The 20,820-nt window shown below is 51.4% G+C and overlaps 2 protein-coding genes across 2 annotated transcripts; both read right to left on the reverse strand.

The window, feature by feature from the left end:
* Positions 1-1,519: 1,519 nt before the first annotated feature.
* LOC128273991 (uncharacterized) lies at positions 1,520-5,347 on the reverse strand. The gene has a single exon (XM_053012072.1). It carries the CDS (start codon positions 5,345-5,347, stop codon positions 1,520-1,522), a length of 3,828 nt encoding a protein of 1,275 aa, XP_052868032.1.
* A 437-nt stretch (positions 5,348-5,784) lies between these two features.
* On the reverse strand, positions 5,785-19,061 carry LOC128270829 (receptor-type tyrosine-protein phosphatase kappa). Its single transcript, XM_053008251.1, has 16 exons — positions 18,980-19,061; positions 18,569-18,626; positions 14,246-14,370; positions 13,692-13,715; positions 13,151-13,431; positions 12,928-13,062; positions 10,552-10,692; positions 9,536-9,702; positions 9,249-9,384; positions 8,098-8,347; positions 7,701-7,777; positions 7,478-7,609; positions 7,191-7,412; positions 7,011-7,105; positions 5,930-6,065; positions 5,785-5,865 (listed from the first exon to the last, which is right to left on the reverse strand). Exons 1-16 carry the CDS (start codon positions 19,059-19,061, stop codon positions 5,785-5,787), a joined length of 2,142 nt encoding a protein of 713 aa, XP_052864211.1.
* Between the last annotated feature and the right edge of the window lie 1,759 nt (positions 19,062-20,820).

Consider the following 20,820-nt stretch of genomic DNA (forward strand, 5'->3'; position numbering starts at 1 on the left):
TGTTGTTGCCCATTTTCTAACACTTTTTGATACCTACAATTTTTTCGGTCATCGTTTTTTTTTGTTGCAAGTTACATGTTTTTCTATATTGTTTTTTTACAAGCACTACAAACACGAGTACGTTAGTCCGTGGTTGGGGAAGGGTGGATGGGAGACATGAATAGGAATTGGATTATGATAGTATAATAACATGTAAAATGTGGCGCTACCGCCGCCCGTCGCTGGCCTTGGCAGCTCCGTTCTGTGTTCCGTTTTTTTGGTTTTTAGTTGAAATCTTGTCGCACGCAAAATGCTCCACGTTTAACTTCGTTTCCGTGTGAAGGTTTACATGATAACTAACAATCATTGCCCAGCAAGTCATAGCTACTGTATACAAAAATGACTAAACTATAGAGTAAAGAACGTTAACAACGAGCACTGTCTGGTGCAAGCGTCCCTCTCAGAGACGTGGCATCAGCTAGTTTTCAATTAAACATAACACTTTTCACCGTCTACTCAGTGGTCCCATAGGAATCGAAAAATCGTCAGAACCTATACCACAATAAAGCTCATTTTGTCCTTCAGCCGCCGTTTTGATTGTTCTTTGATTTCTCTCTCTCCATCTCTTTCTCTCTCTCTCTACTGCTCTATTTTCCAGTTTATATCTTTCGGTCTCTCTGCAATTTGTTTTCTTGAAGTGCGTAGCCTACTAGCAGCGCCGCATGTTACTCGTCTTAGTAGATCCTCCGGCGGTGCTGCATCGATCATCCGGATGTCAGTTCAACCCATCACATTGTACGAACCTTTACGTTGGAGCTAATACAGCTCTTACGGTACTGATAACCACGACGGCGGTTGTTTACGTCCTTTATTTGGGTTTAACAGAGCAACCACGACTAGGTATCGCCCGAACTAATAGCCAAGCTGCAGTGGTGCTAGTAGGTAGCGTACTTCCTATCGTTTTCTGTTTCCTCTTCATCCATTACAAACTGAGGTGCTAGAAATGATCCTAGAGAACGAACAGAACTGGTTTTTCGAGTTCCAGAATAAAGCTTTGCCAAAACCTAGGAGAGATTTGAGAGCGCAACGCTCTCATCGATCGAGAAACCTAGACCGGATAGACATCCTAGCCGCACGTGCTGGGCAACATGTGGTTTATTCCGGCAGCTAGCTTAAAGCTACGATGTGGGTGTGCGGGTGAGAAAATGGGCGGATGGATGATGATGAACCTTAAACCTACAACAGGGTGGATCCTACGAACAGCGAATCGTATAAAAATCTCCACTACCTCCGTGCAGCACTCGATCGCTCCCATCGCTCCGGCCGCTCGTCCGGCACCATCTACTACTACAGTGGATAAAACGCAACGACAGTGGTGGTGGTGGTGGTGATGGTCGGTGGGCCCGCTGGCCACTCCGTCGGCCACCACCGGTCTGCCGTGCGGCGTAAACCTTGTGGCGTAACCTCACGCTGCCCGCACTACTACTACTGCTACCGGCAGCACCCCGGGGGGGATTATTGTTACAGTGTTACTTAACTTCTATAATGGAAAACATTTGGTTTTGTTTCTCAAGTTACCCAACGATTGGCTGCGTGCTTTCGCCAGCCGGTCGCTGGTGGTCGCAGCGGCCGGCGCAGGGGTGGCCACCGGGCCGGGAGCTTCCTGCGCGGTCGGGGTGGTGCCGGTCGTCCTCGGCCTGCCGGACGATCGGCCGCTCCCCTTCGCCTTGCCGGACGATCGTCCGCTGCCGCTCGGCTGGAGCGTCCGCGGTTTGGCACTAACTGGCTGAGGTTGAGGAGCTCTGGATGGATTCGAGGGGGCTAGTGGTGGTTGCGGTGGTGGCTGGTGGTCGTGGTGGTCGGCCACCGCTTCCTGGGTGGGTCGGTCGTCAAGTCCATCGTCTTCATCGTCGCGGCACGGTACACGAATTTCGTCCACGTCGAGGTTGATGTGCTCGAGCATCTGCATCGAGTAGCGCGTCGGCAGATCGCTCAGTAGCTTCAGCACGTCGCCGAGCCCGTCGGCCGCCACCGGAAGCGCATCCACGGCTGTCGGCGTGGTAGCGGCAGCGGCGGCGGCGGCAGCCAGCGATTCGGTTTCGGCGCGAGAAAACAGCAGATCAAACTCCTTCGTGATCTCCGACGTGAACTCGGAGATTGTAGGGTCCAGCAGGTAGGGCTCCTCGTCCAGATCCACGATCGTGTACTGTTCGTTGGTGGCGTGGTTCTCATTCTCGATCTCATCACCGCTGGCCCTGTGTGCGCCCTCTGGTGGCGACAGCCCAGTCGGGCTGGTGGTGGAGCAGCAAGCTGGCGCTCGGTTGGCTAGGGGTCCATCCAAAGGTAGCTGCTCGTCGGAGAACGATTCCTCGGGCGTGAGGGTAAAGTCTTCGATGTTCCAACTCGTTCGGATTCGCGGAACTTCGGAGCTCGCTTCGGGTGCTTCCAGCGTGCCGCCGCCGGACAACGAGGCTTGGTCGATCGCAGCGGACTCCGGAACCTGTCCGGGGCTTCCGTTGGTGGCTTCTTCGAAGATTTCGCTCTTGAGCGAAAGACTCAACCGCGAGGTGCTGCAGCTGTCCAGGTTGATGTTCCGCACCGTGTCGAACGCGTAGTCCGTCAGCGTGGACTTGTTCTGGGTGCCGCTGGAGTTGCTCAACAGATCCAGCGAAGCGGTTCGCTCGAGCGTTGTCACACAATCGGAACGCAGCACGTACTGCTCCATCGACACACTGTGCGGCATCGAGACGGAAGCCGCTTCCGGCGTGCCCGCACTACCCCGGATGGACTCGAGGATGCTCTCCTTGGAGCAGATTTTGTAAATCGTCAGCGTTTCCTTGTCCGGTGCCGCATACCGATCGAGCCCATAGTCCTCCTCCGATGCCTCCCGCTGCTCCTTCTCCTCGTCTACCTCGGCAATGTCGTAGTCGTCGCCGCTGATGGCGCCGTCAAACTCGTTGTTGCTGTGGTGGAACAGGAAGTCCTGTATGATGAGCTGCCTACTGGTGGAGTCGTTCTGCGGCATCAGGTAGATCTCGTCACAGTCCGAGTCCATGGACGGGACACACTCGATGATCGGTGGCGGCGGTAGCAGCTGCAGTCGGTTCAGTCTCCTTCGCTCAATCTGCTCGTTGCGATCTTCTTCCAGATTCTCTTGATTTTCTTCCGATCCTGCTCCAGATTCGTCCGATTCCAGAACTTCTTCCCCAAGCTCTTCCTCTTCCAGTTCCTCCTCCTCATCCCCCTCTTCCTCACATTCCTCCTCTTCTAGTTCCTCGTCGCCATCGTCGGGTTCGTCGTACCGCTGGACGTAGGTCCCGTCCGGGAGCGCCACGAGCCCGTTGCGCTGGTAATACAGGTGATCGATGCTGAAGTGTTCCAGGTCCTCCTCGTAGTACTGCTCGTCGTACAGGAACTGGTTGTACTCCTCGGCGCCGTACTCGCCCTCTTCGTCTTTCTCGTCGTGGTAGCACACCCCGTCGTAGCTGTCCTCGTACAGGGTGTCGGTGCGAAAGGAGAACTTCGGTTCGCTCTTCTGCCGGAGCAGCTTGAAGTTGCGCCGCCGGTACTTGCGGATCGCGCCGAGCTGCCGCCCGGAGCCATCGTAGTGGCTTGAATCGGTCCCACTACCGTCGGTGTCGGTCCGAACCGTTTCGTGCTTGTACAGACCGCTGAAGTCCTGCGAGCAGAACTTCTCGTACAGCTCCATCGCGCTCAGCCGGACGCTACCGGTCGTGTTGTAGAACGCCTCGGACAGTGGTGAGGTGCAGGTCGTTTCGAGGTTCAAACAAGCGGTGCTGTTGTTCTTCAGTGAGCCCTTTTTGGTGTTCTTCGTTGACTTGGTCCGGTAGTAGCTGATCTCGCTGTTGGACTTTGACTTGTTGGGCGAGCTTTTGCCGGTGAAGAGAAACTTCTTGCCCTTGAAGGTGAACCCCGAGCCGGGTTTCTTCGTCCCGAACAGGGACGACTTGGACGAGCTAATGGACACCTTCGACTGCGAGAGGATCGATTTCTCGGGCGACCGGGTGGCGTTGGGGGTACTTTTCGTCGGTGACGTAAACTTGGGCTTTTCGCTGGTTGCGGTTCCGTTACCACCGGCGCCGGTCGCCGTCGACTTCCTCTCGTACAGGGCGGACGTGCTGAAGCGTTTGCACCGGAGCAGTTTGTTCATGCGCTTGAAGCGTCCGAGATTCTTCTCGAACAGATGCCCAAACGGACCGTCGGCCGTGGTGGATGTGGACGACTTGCAGCCACCGTCGGACGCTGAGCCCAGCTCTAGGTCCGTCGGCCGATCTTTCTTGGAGCCACCGACCGAACCGGATTCCGCCCGATCACTTGGCCCGCACTCCTTGGTTCGCTCGCTGGCAGCCTGCTCGGCCGTTTCCTTCGCATAGCCATCGAACGTGTTCTCGTAGCTCTGGTTCTTCCACGCGTTATAGTCCGGAGCCCGCTTCTTGCCAACCTCGTCGAGCGTGTCGCTGTCGCTCTTGTATTCGCGCTGCAGGTTGTTCTTCAGGTGCATCCGGTAGTCCTGCTCCAGCTGCTCCAGGTCCATCGTGTCCGAGAACACGGTGTCGATCTCGTCGGTGGACATGTTCTTAGAGCTTTCGTCCGTCGACTTGTGCGTCTCGGACGACGGGTTGCTGCTCCGGTAGTCGGCAAACTGCTCCCGCCGCCGGTCACGGGTCGGCGTGTACTGGGAGCTCGAGACGCTCGACTCCTTCTCGTAGATGTTGCCCTGCAGGAACTCCGAGTCGGTGCGTACGATTTTCTTCGACTTTCGCAGTATTGGCTTCCGGACCGGTGGCGATGCCTTCGAGGCCGAGATCATCGAGCGGCCCTCCTCGAGGGATTTGTTCTGCGCCATCACGCTCGGGCCCGGCGCCGGGGGCCCATGGTTAACCCAGTGCACCTCCGTGTTGCTGTTGGACTTGGTGAGCCGTTCCGTGCTCGAGTGCGCACTGGAGTCCTTCGTGATGTAGGAGCCCGTGCTGAGGCTGCGGCTTTTGCCGGTCGTTTTGCTGGTGCTTTTTGGGGACGCCACGAGGTGCGTCGGTACTGGAGGTACTGGACTGTTCGGGTGGAGGCGATGGGGCGAAGCGAACGGTATGATTTCGGTACTTTGCTTGACCAGCTTCGACGAGGATGGCCCCGCGACGGCAGCGTCCACCGATTCGATGGCCGGTATGGCCGCCGTCCCGATGGCGCTGCTGCTGGTGCTGGCAAGTCCGACCGTGGCCGCCGCTACGAACGGCGCAAACCCGACGCTCAAGCCCACGCTGCTCCCGACCGACGTGGTTGTGGTGGCCGTTTCGTCGATCGTCTGCGCAAACAGCTGCGTGCTGATGATGCGCTCGTTCAGGTTCATCGTCTTCTGGCTGAGGCGCGAGATTTCGTTCGTGATGTCGAAGGTGCCGACCGTCTTGAGGCGGTCCAGCCGGCCCCGGGTGCACCGCTTCGGGGGATCGTTGCCACCGAGGCTGTACAGGCGGCCCTTCTTCTTGCGCTCGCAGATGCGACCGTTCTTGTCGATTACAAACTTCTTGTCGTCAAACGATTGACAGTGCTCGTAGGACTCTCCCTTTTGCAGTTTTCTAATGCTCTTTTCCACGATTACACGACCTGCGTTCGATAGTTCTTTGGAGAGTTCGGAATTTGAGTACTCGGGCGTAAGCGGGATGCTTTTCCCTCGTCCAAATTCGATAAACCTGCAATGCAAACGATACCGTCGGGTAACTCCGATTGGAACCGTGGATCGCCGGCGCTTGTTACTACTTACCACAGATCATCGTGTAAATCGCTTTCTCACTTCTTTTCCTTCAAATCTTTATTGAGGTAGTGCAACACGTAGTGGAGCACCAGGTCGTAGCAGTATTTGTATTCAGTCTGTGGGTAAAGGAAGGAAGTCAACAAGTATGCTTCGCACCGCGGTGCTCCATCTCCAACGTACCATATTGTCCACGAGTTGCGGTCTGTGTCGTCGCACGGTTTTGACGGCCTGGAACACGTCCACCTCTCCGTGTTGGATCACCTGCTCGATACAGGCATTGGCAGCACAGTACACGCCCGCCCGGCTACGTCCATCGCTGGAAAGCAGAGAACGAATTTCGTTTATGTTCGTCTGTTTACTTCAAATATTAAAGCTCATCTCTTTAGTGGTTTAACCGAATCCGAATCGACGACCTTACTACAGTGTACAAAAAATAACGGAAGGTACTGGATTGCACTGGTGTTTCTAGGGGCACCAAAATTGCCAAAACCACACAAAGCCTTGAGAATGTAACACAAAATCTTTTCTGATCGAAATCGAAGATTTAGCGCTGGAAAGGTGCCAATTAGATATCTCTATTTGAAAGACTATTTCTGCCTAAACAATGGGAAAATCTGCATTTTCATGCAGATCGATTCGATTCATGAGATCGATCGATTAATGTTTAAGTCGACAGAGCCGCATCGACGAAGGCGTTTCAAACAACGAACATTTTAGGCTGATCTCTAAATATTTTTGCAATTACTCCCAAAGTCTCGGTGTTTTTGTTCACAGTAGTGCAGAGCTTCCGGTGGCCGTGGCAGTGCAGTTAAGCGTGTTTATGTTTCAGTTAATATAATATCCTTCCGTGCCGGGAGAAAAATAAAAACGAGGCACAACGGTTCGTAATTAAATTATTTCCGTTTTCACCCGGATCCATTACCAAAGTACGGCATACCGACCACTCAATTAGTCGGTCGAGTACGAGGAATTACGAGGGTAAGAATCACGTTCGGCCAATGTGACACAAATGATGAAACGGGGGGTTCGCTGGTGATCGATTTCAATTTCATTTGTGAAACAGCCCCACAAAGTAGACCCACAGCCGGATTGGACTGACAAAAGGCAACCGCCCGAAAAAAGGCTCCAAACGGAAATGGACGAGTGGAAATGGGTTTAAAAGAACGAAAGGTTTTAATTAAACCCAATAAACCCTCAGCTAAAGCCATTCGAGGGTGTGGTGTCAGGTTTGCGGGGGAACCGGGCGAAAGTTGATACGTACGGTGACACCACGCCGACGGGACCGTAGTCAGTTTTCTGTCTCCACCGCTCGACCATATTCATCAGCTCTACGAGCGAGTTCGTGGACGTCGGCACCTGCAACGAGGCAAGTGGGTAAGCGAGATGAGCGAGTGGTTCTGGCATGCCGGGTCAGGTGAAAGCTGGGTCCTTCGGCGCGTACCTTGTGTCCCATAGGCCAGCAGGTGAGCTGAAAGACCTGCACCGTTCTCGGGGGTGCCTTAACGCCCGCCATCAGCTCCGTCAGCGAGATGACCTTCTTGTTGATGCGGAAGATCCACGACTTGATGTTGGAATAGTGCTGGTGCGAGATGTGATCGATGGTGAACACCGGTCCGTACTTTTTCGAGTGGCGACCCTCGGGCCAGAAGGCAGGATATTGTTGCTGAGAGAAGACAGTGACAGTGATGCGAAGCCATTCCGGTGTGGCTGTCATTGCCGTGAACTTACCGAGTTGAGTGGGGGCTGGCAGAGCACGACGACGGCGGAACACTCGTGATCGTAAACGAGCGACCAGAACTCACCGCACGTCTTCTGGAGCGGCCATTCCGTGACGATGTACTCCCGTGGCTTCGTGTACCCCTGTGTACCGGACGGGAGAGACGGACGTTGCCAGAAAGCATATAATAGTCGACTTTAAACAAGGCCCGTCACCTCTGGCCAAGGTACTTACGTCGACGAACACGGCGTTAATGTAGTCGGTAAATGAATTTCCCTGAAACGAGCTAAGGTAAGGACGGAAGTTGTCAGCTGTCGGGGCGTTCGGTCGGTTGGTTTTTTGCATACGGCCCCACGTGTTATAGGCGCCATTCGTGGAGTCAGCGGCAACGAGAGAGAGCGAGAGAAAGAGAGGGAATCATTAGCAGTAGTATGGCCGCCATCATATTAGCGACATTGTTCGTAATTGAATTTAGGATCGCTTTTTCGCCAACTTCAATTCCGTTGTCCCGTTTTGTAGTATTCAAGGAAGCAGCCCCTGGTGTGTGTGTGCGTTTTTTTGGACGAGTATCAACTTGGAGGTCCTTAGACTTGACTTGGAGTGCTGTAAGTGCGCCCGCTTCGCAACTTACGTGGTACACAGAGGACGTCGCGGTTTTTCTCCCGATTGTCGCCGCGGTGGCCTCCGGCACAGTCGCCGATGGTGAAGCGGGGCGTCTGCTTGCAGATCTGGGCGTACTCCCGCTGATAGGAGTTCATCTTGGTGACCGGATCTTTGAGGCTCTTCTCCTTCAGCCGCTGCGACAGCTCCGTCACCGGAAACCACGAATTGCCGCAGATAATGAATTCCTCCAGCGTGTCGTATACGAACTTGTATTGGTCCTGTGGGGCAGGGTCAGATACAGAGAGCGGAACCGGCGACCGCACGGTAAGATAAGAACCATTTTAGGAAGTGTTTAGATCTGCATAAATTAATTTCGACTCTCGAAAGGATAATCGCGGACCGCCCAGATAAGCGGCGTGTGGCACTGGAGGGGAAATGGAAATGGAACCACTCCTCCACTTGCTGGTGGCTGGCAACCGGAAAACGAGGCCCCGGTGAAAGCCCTTTCAAGAGTAGCTCTCGGAAATGCCGGCGAGGCCGACTTTGTGCCTAACGCGACCCGTAAGCAATATTGGGCAATTGTTCCGTACTTCTACAGCGGCTGCTCAAGGGGCATAAGAGGGCTGCTTAAAGACGTTGAAACTGCCTTTAATTTAAGGTCTGTGTGGTATCTAACCAAACTAAACAGTAAGGTACCGTTTTGTAACCAATAAGGGTTGTGCTTTTTCAATATTGCCAACGCTCGCGCTTGGAATCGGTGACACCGAATTAAAGGCGCGTAAAAAATGTCATTTATGGAAACGGATGGACGGTGCATCGGGAAAGAAGGGCCACAGACCATCACCGACCGACTGCCAGGGGGTGAAGCCATTCGGAAAATAGATTAGCGTGCCATCGCCATCGCTGCTGGTAATTTAATTGCTGGCCGATCGACGGTGGTGAGAGCAGACGGAAGGATAATGAATGGAATATTTTAAACCACTCTGCAGCTGCATAAATGCCAGAAGTCAGTCGGGGTGCGACAGTCAACCTCCACAGGAAGGCCAACAGGAAGAGGTTTATATTTGCGGAAATCCTACACCCGACGGTGGTTCGATCGATTCCATTTGCATATTAAAAACTGTGCCCCGTTCGTGGAGCCCGTGTCTCGCCGGAAGTCCCGGTGCCGATGATGCTTACCACATTTTCAATAAGGCCTTTCCTAGACTGGCGCAGCTTCTTCAGATAGCCGAACACGTGAAACGAGTCCTCCTCCTCCGCCAGCTCCATGTTGGCGTCGATGGCCAAGTACACCCCGGTTCGACCGCCGCCATCGCTGGAGGGCGAACGTTACGATAATAAAAAGCAAAACATTAAAATACGTAAGCTTCATCTACTTGAATTGCTTTTTTTTTGTTCAACACCGTGACAAATGTGAGAAAGAAACTTTGCGACTCCGACCGGAGGACCTCCGGCGGTCTACTTACTTGCAGTGCACCAGCATCGGGCCGATCCGGCTGTTCGCTTTGATGATTGTCCCCACCACGGACCTGACCCGCCGGCGGAACTCGAGAATTGCATTGGAAAAAGGGCAGGTGTGTGAATGCCATTCGGTGTAGTGGAACTGTAGTAAAAATCGCTCCTCGGCCACTACCTGTGGAGAAAAAGGTACGAACGGAAAAAAAACAAGAAATGAAGCGCGAAAACGAGAGCTTTGAAATAGTGAAGCGCCACCCGCCAACCGGCGGTCGACCATAGTTATGCGGGCATCACTACGAAACATCGTTGGACGGGCGCGAAATAAAACTAAAAAGGCAACATACTTTCCGTTGAACCGCGAATGGCTCCGGGTCCGGGCACCGCGGACCAGTAAAAAGGGGGTTGTAAAATGTAAACATTGCTTAGTGTAATTACCCCATTCATCTCACGGTTAATGAGCGAAACGTGTAAAATAAAATGTGTCCACCGCACCGGTGGTTGGAAGACTCCCGGACGGATCGTGGGTTGTAGCGCACATGTGCACGCATGTGGCCTGCACATGTCCTGGGCGTGCCGCCGTGGACCCGCTGCCGTTTCCACAACGGCCGGCACCGTTAGACGAAAGAACTGCGAAAGACTCAACATCCCGGTGCAACCGGATGGAAGAAAAATGGAACCCAAAAAGGAACAAAGTACATCCGCCACAGCACACCGGCGACCAACGGAACGACAACATGTGGGGTCCACAGGAGACATAATAATGGGCCCCGGCCGCGGCTACCAAAGCGTTGCGAAATGATGTCGCCATTATTGCCACCAGCAATTCAGTAACGGTCCCACCGCCGGCCGGACGGAATAAAACATATTTTGCCATCTTCTAACGGGCGTGGCGACCGAGAACCGCACACGTGGCGCGTCCGGAAACCAGCGCTTCTCGAGCTTCTGCTACACGTCAGCCGTGGGGCGTTCGGATTGCGCCTGCGGTGCTCCGCCATGTTTGAAAGAAAGTGGACCGATGGCTTACATTGTCTTTGTTGAGTTTAAACAGCCTAAACGTCCGTATGTGGAAATTGGCCAGCTCCTCCTCCGACTGTATCGTGATGTGCATGTCACCGTAGATTTCCTCCTTCTCCTTGTTCGGTGGCCAGTACTGAACGCACATAACCTGCAATAGAGGGTGGTGGGAAAAGATAGCATTAGCACGGTCAGGTGTCATTTTTAATTTGGTAGCCCTATGATCGTCCAACTTTGTCAACGCCATCGATCTAACACCTGCGCCACAAGCCCGATGTCCCGCCCGAAGCTTGTTTAATTCCACAGCTAAGCGTGACACACGGATAAAACCGGGGGGAAGTGTCGTGAAAATTTATGCACCGTACCAACGGAGGACCAACGATATTTCGACCCGAATCGCCGTGACCGAAAAGTTTCCAATTTATTATCCCGCGATCGGACAAAATTGTTTCCCCGAGGCGGCGCTCTTGCGGTTACGGTTATGGGGGTCTAGCGTTGTGCTAAGAGGAGCCTCCTGGCAACGACCACACGACTCTGTAACGATTTCTTTCTCACTTGACACACCGCGCCCGTTAAATGCACGATTCGCGTGCGCAGTGTACTTCCACACACCGTGCACAGGAAACGAAACAAAACAAGTTGAAACATTGATTATAACGATGATGATGGCGATCGTAATGACCGCCGTTAGGATGGAGCGCGGCACAAAAAAACACATTAAACTCCTTGCATTGGTTTTCCCGCTGCTTTCGGGAGTCCCCTCTAATGCCCGGCAGTGCGAAGAAAAACGTTGGGGGAAGCCAGTGTCGTGGCATGCAGCGTACAAAGTTGTGGAAAAGTACGATGATATACCGATGGGCAATGATGACGACGATGATGATGATGAAGGGAGCGAAAAAGTTCTGATACAGGTAATCAAACTCTCATGCGTTCCTGCAACTAATGCTCGGGGCAGAAAAAGGAACAAATCAGGACCAGACAAACCGGGAAACTTTCAGCATAACGGAACGCGAAGTAGGTTAAACCCGGGAGAGAACAGAAACCAGTGTAAAAAAGATGGGCAAACGAAGGGAAGAAGCGTCACATTTTTAACCGGAAGCAAGACAACACGGCACTGCGAAGGATCGGTGCTCACAGCGGAAGCAACACCGTGGCCATGGCTGAGTTATGGCGGATTTAATGGAAATTGAATGGAAAGTTTTGCCAGAACCAGAGCTGTATTTCTAGTGGGACATTCGGAAAACCGGTGCGGTGTAGCAAGCTAACTTTGGCTGCAATTCTTCTGTGGCAGGGCTTCTTCTCTGTTTCTCCGTTGCCTCGCGTTCCGGTTCAGGTTGGATTGTGTTTTCATTTAATTTTCTATCGTTACGGGGCGCACCGATGCACAGAAACGCTTGGCCTCCGTTTGGCCCTAGGCAAATGGCGTTTTTATGGGCAAATAAAAGCCAGCACACTTGTTACCGACCAACAATTAAATGGGCTGCCCGGGGCGGGCGCGGGCCCGCCAGGAGCAACATGCTGATGGGCGCATTAACGGAAACATAATCACTAACCGATCGATAGAAAATGGCACAGGCTTTAGTGTGCAATTAGGCGCCGAATACATTACTTTACACAACAATTCCATTACGCGGAAATCTGATCCGACGGGCGGTGGAGGTTAAGAGAGCCATTCAACAAGGGCTTATGGGCCGAGTGCATTCAGTAAACCGTTCCTTTTATGTTTAACTAGTGCCCGTTGGTGAATTCGCGGTCGTTTGGAAGCGTTCTAGAGTTTCCTCGAAAATACTAAGCACCGACCGATCGATCAGCAATTCTGCGAGGCAAACAGTTTTCTTGTGATTCGTACAGCAGCTTTAAGGACACATAGCTCACATACACACCGTCGCACGGCATAATGCAGAGGATGATATTCGCGGAAATAGGTAGAGCCCATCCCATCCGCACGTGGGGCCGCATGATCCGACGAAGAAGCGCAACCCAAGCTAGTGGAATGCCAGAAAAATGAAACATGTTCCAAGAAATTGGAGCTCCAACAAGGCAACACAAGAGGCACATGAATCGATTCGGCGAGAGGAAGCAAATTTTGGGCAAACTTGCACTGCGGGCACCATTCGTTTAAATCACAAATCGTTTTGCGGACTTTCGGCCGAAATGTGGAGCCCGGACGCCTGGCGAACCGACGTTTCCGGGTGCGTTTCGCTCAAATGATGGCTGTGCCGCTTTGGCTGTGCCGATCTGTCGACTCATAAAACGGCGAAGAAATGGTGTGGAAATTTATCGAATCAATTGGTTGACCGTTCGCCGCCGGCCGGCCAATAACATGGTTTGAAGACGGTGCGCGCTGGCTTTAGTCGAGAGTTACTGTAGAATTTCGAGCACTTACCTTGGTAAAGTCGAACGTCTTGGTGAGCATCACAATACAGCTACAGTTCTCTTGCCAAACCATCCTCCAAAAATCTAGCACCGTGTCCTCCGTTGGTCCCTGCGTTACGATATACGCATTTGGTTTGAGTAAACTCTGTTCGGAAAGGCGGGAGAAAGGCAAGAAATGCAGTGTCAAGGCGTAAGAAAACCGATTGGCTCGATTGTCGACGCGCACCACTTACATCGACATACGACGCATTGACATAGTCCGAGTCCGGTGTGTTATCGTACTTTTCTAAAACGACCCTATTGTAATCGTATGGAATGCATTTGGGATTCTGGTTCTTGAGTGCATTGGCTTTGCGTAGTGCGTGCTTGCACGAATTGGTTTCAACCTTCACAGCCGTCTGGAATTCGAGCTTGTAGAGTATCGGGAACTTCCGCCGCTGCTCGCACAGCTTGGCAAAGTGTCGCAGTTCAGTCGGTTTGTCTGGCATCGTCTGCGACAGCGGGTTTTTCTCATCTGCAACGACGCAACGGGGAAGCGGGTTAGGCGCATCACGCAGCGTGCTGCTTAATTATTTCCCACCGAACTCAGTCACTGAGTCTGTGACCCACATTCTGGCGACGCCGGTTACTGACACGCCGGCGTTCGCCTGAATGAGCTCAGTTTCGGGACCCTTTTCCCTACACTACGCCCTGTCACTAGGGGACAAAATTAAGAAACTCTGCCCAAGACAGTTGCTGGAGTTCCAGGTGGGGGGGCCCCCGGAATGCACTTACCTCGCGCTGACAGTTTAACTTTATCTATAAATAATAAAAGAATGCAGTGAGTGGGGAGAAAAAATTAAATTAGTAAACGCTGCACGCCCGTCAGGGTGCAAGACAGTTTTTCCCCGCTTTCCGACACATTTCCACCTTCGTCGCTGCTAGTGCCCCGACGGCGTGGCTGAGTGCCGTGTTGCGATTTCTGAGACGCAGAATTCGCGGAATGTCTCCGACCCCGAGGATCCTCGGGGCTTCATGGGAGTTTGACGTGATGTGGATGCAGAGCGGATATTAATTGAGTTGCAACAGAAAAGTCGGTGCACTTCTGAAGAGGAGACCCCGCGGATAAAAAGCGTGGAGTTGGCTTAGGGCAGTTCATCGGCAGCTTACTGCACTTGTCGGGTGCAGTGAGTTTCAGGAGAAAACTGGACAAAGTGAGTGGTTAAGCTGCCTGGGCATTACGTCGACAATGGGCGCTAGGCACGTACCGAGCATTGCAACAGGTGCCTGGTCGGACACCGACGGATGGGAAATGTGTCGGACGCGCTGTTGTGCTGCCGATTGCTTACCTAGTGACAGTAAACCGCTATTTAACATGCTTAACTTTATCGTGTTTGGTATCGAAACTAAACTCGTGGAACTGAGTGTCTTTTTCTTCTTCGGTTTCTCCAGGTCGGCGTAGCGTGTGGTGGACCTGGAAGAGAAGAAGTCAGCAGAAAGTGCATGGATTAATTTCACATTATAGCCGGGAAACACACAGTTTCATCATGTAAGATTTATGGCAACAAATTGTCCAGATGTGCGCACAGTAATTGGGCTTGCCTGTAGTTTGTTGGGGCACAGGCACACGCCGATGATGGATGAGCGTGGTATAGACGAAAGGCGAAGTTAAGATTACAATGACAACCAAGATTACCAATTTACCACCGGGGGCCACACTCAGTCACAGGTCGAATTGTGCAAACAATTTATAGCCGAAGTCGTTACTGGCATGAGACTGCATAAATAGTCGCGCTGTCCGTTGCTGAAGCGAGATGCCGAGCGGATGCTACCCGTACCATCGCCAGCCAGGCATCCGATTAGCAAGGGAACGATCAGAAGTGGGCAGAGATGGTTGGAGCCGTGGAGCAACGCGGGCGAGGCCGATGATGATGAGATTTGGAACTGGAAATGCTTGATTGATTACTGGCAAACGACTATTGGTCGCCGCGGCAATAGGGACGACTGACGTAAGAGAATCTGCTGCAAGCCAAGCAACAGATACCAGATTGCGATGCAGGGCAACGGACGATAGTCGTTTGTTAACGACGATTTACCAGCATCACCTTCGACCTTCGGTGGATTAGCATACTAAAGGGTCCTTCCTTCCATGCGCCTGAAGCAATTAGGGCCTTCGGAGTAATTTCTCCAAACTCGCCACATACTCGTCTACTATCGCACAAGTCAATGCATTAACTTTGCACTCTTCCGCTCGAATGCACACCATTCATGATTTATCAACGATTGCCGTCGGCCAGTGCTTGTGTTCCGGCACGGTAGTCTGCATATAATTACGCTTGATTTGCAACCTATGCAAATGTATTCCTAAGTCATCGCCGGTGAACTTCTCACTCGCCGCTGGATTCGCGACCAAGAGGAGTCACGGATACCGACGGCGGCAAGACGCAGTTCGGCACGCTGAAAGACGAACGACCCGAAGCGTATGTTTGCCGGATTGACTCTAAATCACCGAAACCGGCGTTGGCGGAAGGTTGCCGATTCGAGCGATAATCAATTAGAAGTGCCGATGCTCTGGTGGCAACATTACGCGGTACCAGGCGTCTCCATCGTCCGGCGTCTGAGCTGGCTCAGTGACCGAACTGGGCCGCTTTTTGTTTCCCGGTCGGTGCCTTGCGGGTGCCAGAAAATTAATGAATTCCAAATAGGTTCCGTTGTTTGGTGGTAAATATGATAATAGGCTTAATGTTGCCATTGACACTTCGCTCTTTACCGCGGCTGCTAATGCCTCGCTTCGGCCATCATCATTTGTTCGATGTGCTCCGTGTTTGGTAGTAACTTTTTCATTTTTCCTGCCACCCAGACTCGCGGCCGGTTCTGGTCTATTAACCTTGTTGAGAAAACTTAAAATTTATTCAAAGTCCATCCCTCGGCGCTCCGAGCACTCCGTCAACACCCGAGTTGCCCGAGATAATGGAAATGAGTGCTTTGAGTCAAGCCGTGCCAGTTTGCCGTGCTGGTTCTGTGGATGTTAAGCAGCTTACTTCAAGTGCCACCCGAGCAACCGAGGTCAGCGTTGAGCGTGCATGGCGGCACGAATAACAGAAACAGTGAGGCGTGGAATGCTGCAAATAACTCGCTTGTAACTCGGGCGAAAAGGGAGACCATTAAGACACTTGGAACTCGTCGAGTGAAGCATGATGGTCAAATCTTTGCGTTTCGCATCAACCTGTCCCATTGTTTTACTGTCCCGATGATCGAAGACACGAGTGTCGAGTGGCGCCACTCTTGCTTAATACTTTCTTCATTATTATTAATAGCCGCCCATCAGGCGTTGGCTGTTGGCCAGTGCCTTGCCTAATTGGCTAGAGAAAGCTTACTTAGCGGGGGGTTTCAACTGAAGAGGGTACCACATTTTTCATGCTGACAGAAAGCTCGCTCGGCAAAGTTTCCCGCTGGACCCGTTGGAATAAAAACTCCCGAGTGGGTTCCCACGAGTCCGCTGGTTTCGTAACTATCTCGCCCATCGGTCGATCGATGAGCGCTAAGTAACGGTTCAGCCACCACACCGGCACAGTTTGTTGTGGCACTTGCTCCACCGTTGTCCTGGTGTTGTCATTACCCATTGGGTGACGGTAAATTTACAAATTATCGATTATCGACCGGATGGCCACCGGCTGTGACCGGGCTGCTCGACGTAACGGTGAGCCGTTAAATTCCTGTTCGCCAACGAACAGGTGACGAGAAGCAAAACGGACCCACTAATGGGGACGACAACGTAAACACCGTTTTTGCTCCCCATTTTCGAGGCTGCAGCGTCGCTGCTTCTTTCTTCCGCTCCAGTTCCCGTTCCGCGCTATCTATACTGGCAATGTTCGTGCAATTTCCGCGAATCACGCGTCCCCACTACGGGTGGGCATGAAATATTCAAAACGCAACCAACCGAACCGAATCCTCCTGAGAACCGAAACGAATCAATTGGGTTTGCCGAAATAGAATGATTGACGCTGTGCTTTGTTATTGGGAGGGAAGAAATAGGGAAACGGCCAAACAAAAACCACTACACGTTCCCAACAATGGTCCCAAAGGGATGTAATTTGCAGAACCAGTACATTGACGCGTGATGGTATGCTGTTAACGAAAGTTGTTCCTATGCTGAGAGTTTCTCTCCACCGCTCGGGACCGTTCGTATTGACTGGCTCGAGTAAATCACTCAGGATTATCCAGCGTGTTAACAAAACTCTCGATGAAGGACAATTCACAACCACGTTAACGAAAGTCCGTACACTGCGATAATCAGGTCAAGTGGTTGCAATCGTTCTCGGACGGTGCAGAGTGGTGGAGAAAACACAACGAACATTCTCCTGCCATGCTGGGTGATGGCAAGATCTTTGCTGATTAATTATTCAAGGACGTTAAGTCAGAACGTTGCCCGTTAGACGGCGTAAGCTCCCTCCAGACAGATAATGAAATTGCAGTTAACGAAAGAAACCCTTACCGTACACCTTACGTTGTGGAGAAATTTAATTTACTCGAGGTGAATTGGGTTGCAGTTTTAGAAAAACCACTTTATCAGAGAGATTTTGGTAAATTGATTTCGTATAACAAATTGATTTTTTTATACCATTCAATTTAAATCGAATGCGATCGGTTCGCAAAACATAGGTGTGCTTTGTGTTGAGCAACAGCGGCGATGGATCCGTTTGTGTGATGCATTTAATTCAATTAAAGCCGAGAGACACGGGTGGTGTTTGGGGCAGCGATTTTCCGATTGAACCGATTGCTTGTGATGCAGCTTCGAGGCGTGCCAGTCTGAGTGTTTCTTTGACATCGGCGAAGTCAACCTTAAACTCAACTCGTCGCCTGTGACCTAGTTCTGTGACGGTTTGGGATTACGCCTTGGAACGCTACTATATTGGCTTCGATTTTTATGTTGACTGCAAGTAATGCGAATGGCAGACAAAGTCCTGCTACTGGAGACATATTGTAGCATAGATATTATAATTGTGGCAGGAATCAGAACTCGATGTATAAACGCAGGAAGTTGAAGTCGGCAGACAGACAACACGATCGAGTGATCGAGTGCCGGTGATTGGCAAGTAACCGATGGTACCGAGAAAGGGTATAAAAGGCTAGTGCTAAAACTGCATGCGTTGTTGTATTTTTCGACAAAACGAACGCATCAAACAGCTGTGGGTTGAGCAGAGTCACACGAGACCAGCGTTAAAGCTCCGCTTTAATTCGCTTTTCGCGCAACTGTTTAAATTAATATTGCACGGTGAGTGTTTATTCAACTTTGCTCTCCGAAGTGCACACGCTGGGACCCTCGAGCAGAGTCCGTCGCTGTAATGCGAGTCATGAATACTTAACCAATACGCTGTGCGTTCGGAAAACATGGAAAAGGATGAACTTGTCCCAACGAAACGCGCAATGGAGACGCCCGGTGGCTCATGATTAAAATAATGGAGACGAATCGTTTACGTTTCCCCGTTATCATAATATGCAGACAACATACTGGCAGAACAAAAAACGAAATGGCTTACAGATTGACCCTATCGATGCTACGGTTGCATTTTAATCAGTGTCCATAAACAAGAGTGGCCGTAAACATTTCTCACTCTCTCCGCCATCATGTATGACGACTACTCATTTCGCTTTTCTAGTGTGTACCATACAGCAATTTGGGGCCAATGGTTGCGATATTCCGCCGGCGGTTCTGTAGCTCGTTCATTTCTGCATCCCAATGGTAGATGTGTTAATACGAGTGCTGTAAGCCCGGTATGTTGAGCATACATATTCGCTGCTTAAGCTCATCACCTGATGCGGTCAGCCGGTGCTAATTTGCTGTCTACTGAAGCCGAGCCGAGCACGGTACAAACCTTCGCTTCTCTTGCGCTCCCCCATTGTATCAAGCTCGTATGCAATGATGTGCGAAAGGCACGTAAACAGTGTGTATCCTTCCCGTGCCTCTGTGTGCCGACGGAAAAAGATGGATGGAGCCGCACGTTTTAATTTTTAATTTCATGCCAGCACTCGGCCCTGCGGGGGAACCCGGATGGTGTGGCTGGTTTTGTTTGCAGCACTACTTTGCGCCAGCTTCAGCTTCACCGTTCGGTTCATTTCCGGTCGTGTCTCCGAGGGTTTTTTGCTACCGGCGTCTACAGCCATTCGGTCAGAGGCGAAAGCAGACGGGAACACAACACATGACCGACGAAAGCGAGCCGTAGCCAGGATGGCCTGTGATGGAAATTTCAAAATAGTTTATTGTAAGACGGCCACGAGCGAATGAAAACTCGTGCCGTGCCCGATGGGTGTCTGTCGTTCTCGGTGGGCTGGGGCTGGTGGTATTGCACGTCTGTGATAATAATTATGATTTTTTGAAAAATGAATGATGGCGATACCGGACAGCGGGCCAGCAACGGGAAGTCTGCTGCCATCCGTGCGGTGTGCAGTGCAAAAGGTGGCCTTTAATCAAGGTTTACAGCTCTGATTCATTTAGTTCCGGCGAAGCACGAACAGGAGTGTCAGAAAAAGTAGACGACAGTTGCACTCGGAATCATGCCAGCAGCACCAGTTACACGTGTGAGATTGGTTTCCTGTTCGGCATGCTACACCGGATTGTCGGGATGGTTCCGGAAATTTAATATTCCCTATTTCCTGCCTGCACCGTGTCGAGCGTAAGTGTGTGAATTTCCCAAACCGAATGACCCAAACCAGTTAGCAAGATATGCATGCGAAAAAGCAATCCCCAGCAGGAGCTTATCTGATATCCTCTCTGTGGTGGTGCGCGCTTTGGGTTCGCTTAGGGCAAGAAATTAGGGAGAACTTATGAGTTAAATTTTTAATTGGCGTTTCTACGTTCTTGTGCAATGCTGCTTCAAAATGTGATTCAATTCAACTTTACTGAAATTTTACGCTTTCGAACACGCCACGAATTCGGCTCAGCTGACGCGGCTCTGGTTTAATAATTTAAAATGCTTTCTACATTCGTATGATTTCAATTTTTTCTATTGAATAGAAACTTCAATCGCTTCCAGAAGGTGGAAGCATTAGTTTGAAATGAAAACATTTTATTACAACTGAACCGAAAGGACTCGCTGGTATCGATACCTATCCGTTTATGAGGAATTGGAACTCGTCTCACGAAGAAAAAACATAATTGAAAAGAGTGGCAACATGTTTCTCTCCGAGCAGGCCCGTCCTTTGTTGGAAAGAGAGAAGAAGAAAAGAGAAAGAGGGAGAGAGAGAGAGATAGAGAGTGGTGACCCAGTCAGTGGTGGTTTTGCTTTCCCGCCAATCTCGCCCGTTGCCATGGTTGGTTGGCAGTGTTTCGATTTCAGTTCCAAGCCCGGCACTTTCGTAACGAGCAACGACCCTATTAGTCATGAGATGTGATTGGCAATTTTCCAACACCGGCCGTGGGGTATCGTGGCGAAGTTTTCCCGCAGCATCAGCATGTTTTGCGCCCGTCCGCACACCAAGGCCGGTCTGGTTGGAAACGGAGAAGCTGATAAAAGGCATAAGTTGACACTAGGCAAAAAATGACCTACCAATGCACAGAGAGCGAAAAAATGGCCGATTCCCATGCAAGGCTTAGCGACAGCGAGTACGAAGCAGAGGCAGCCAATGCAAAGGATGACCCGGCCCGACTCACGTATTGCAGTGACCCGTGTTTAAGGCTCGCTTTGACGAAGTTGTGCGAACATTTTAGAAAAACTTCGGAACAAGCCAAAGTGGAAGCAAACTACTTGAACATAGTTTCTCTTACGAAACTACGCCCAAAGACTCTAAAGCATTGATAATTTTCTATGATCCATGTCATGGCAGCGAAAAACTGGCCAGAAGGAATCCAAGAGCTGTCTCTTCCAGATGTACCGCGGCAACGAAACGAAATTCAAATGCCGCTTCAAACAAAACTAACCGAGAA

This window comes from Anopheles cruzii, chromosome 3 (genome assembly GCF_943734635.1).
Source record: "Anopheles cruzii chromosome 3, idAnoCruzAS_RS32_06, whole genome shotgun sequence".
NCBI lineage: Eukaryota > Metazoa > Arthropoda > Insecta > Diptera > Culicidae > Anopheles > Anopheles cruzii.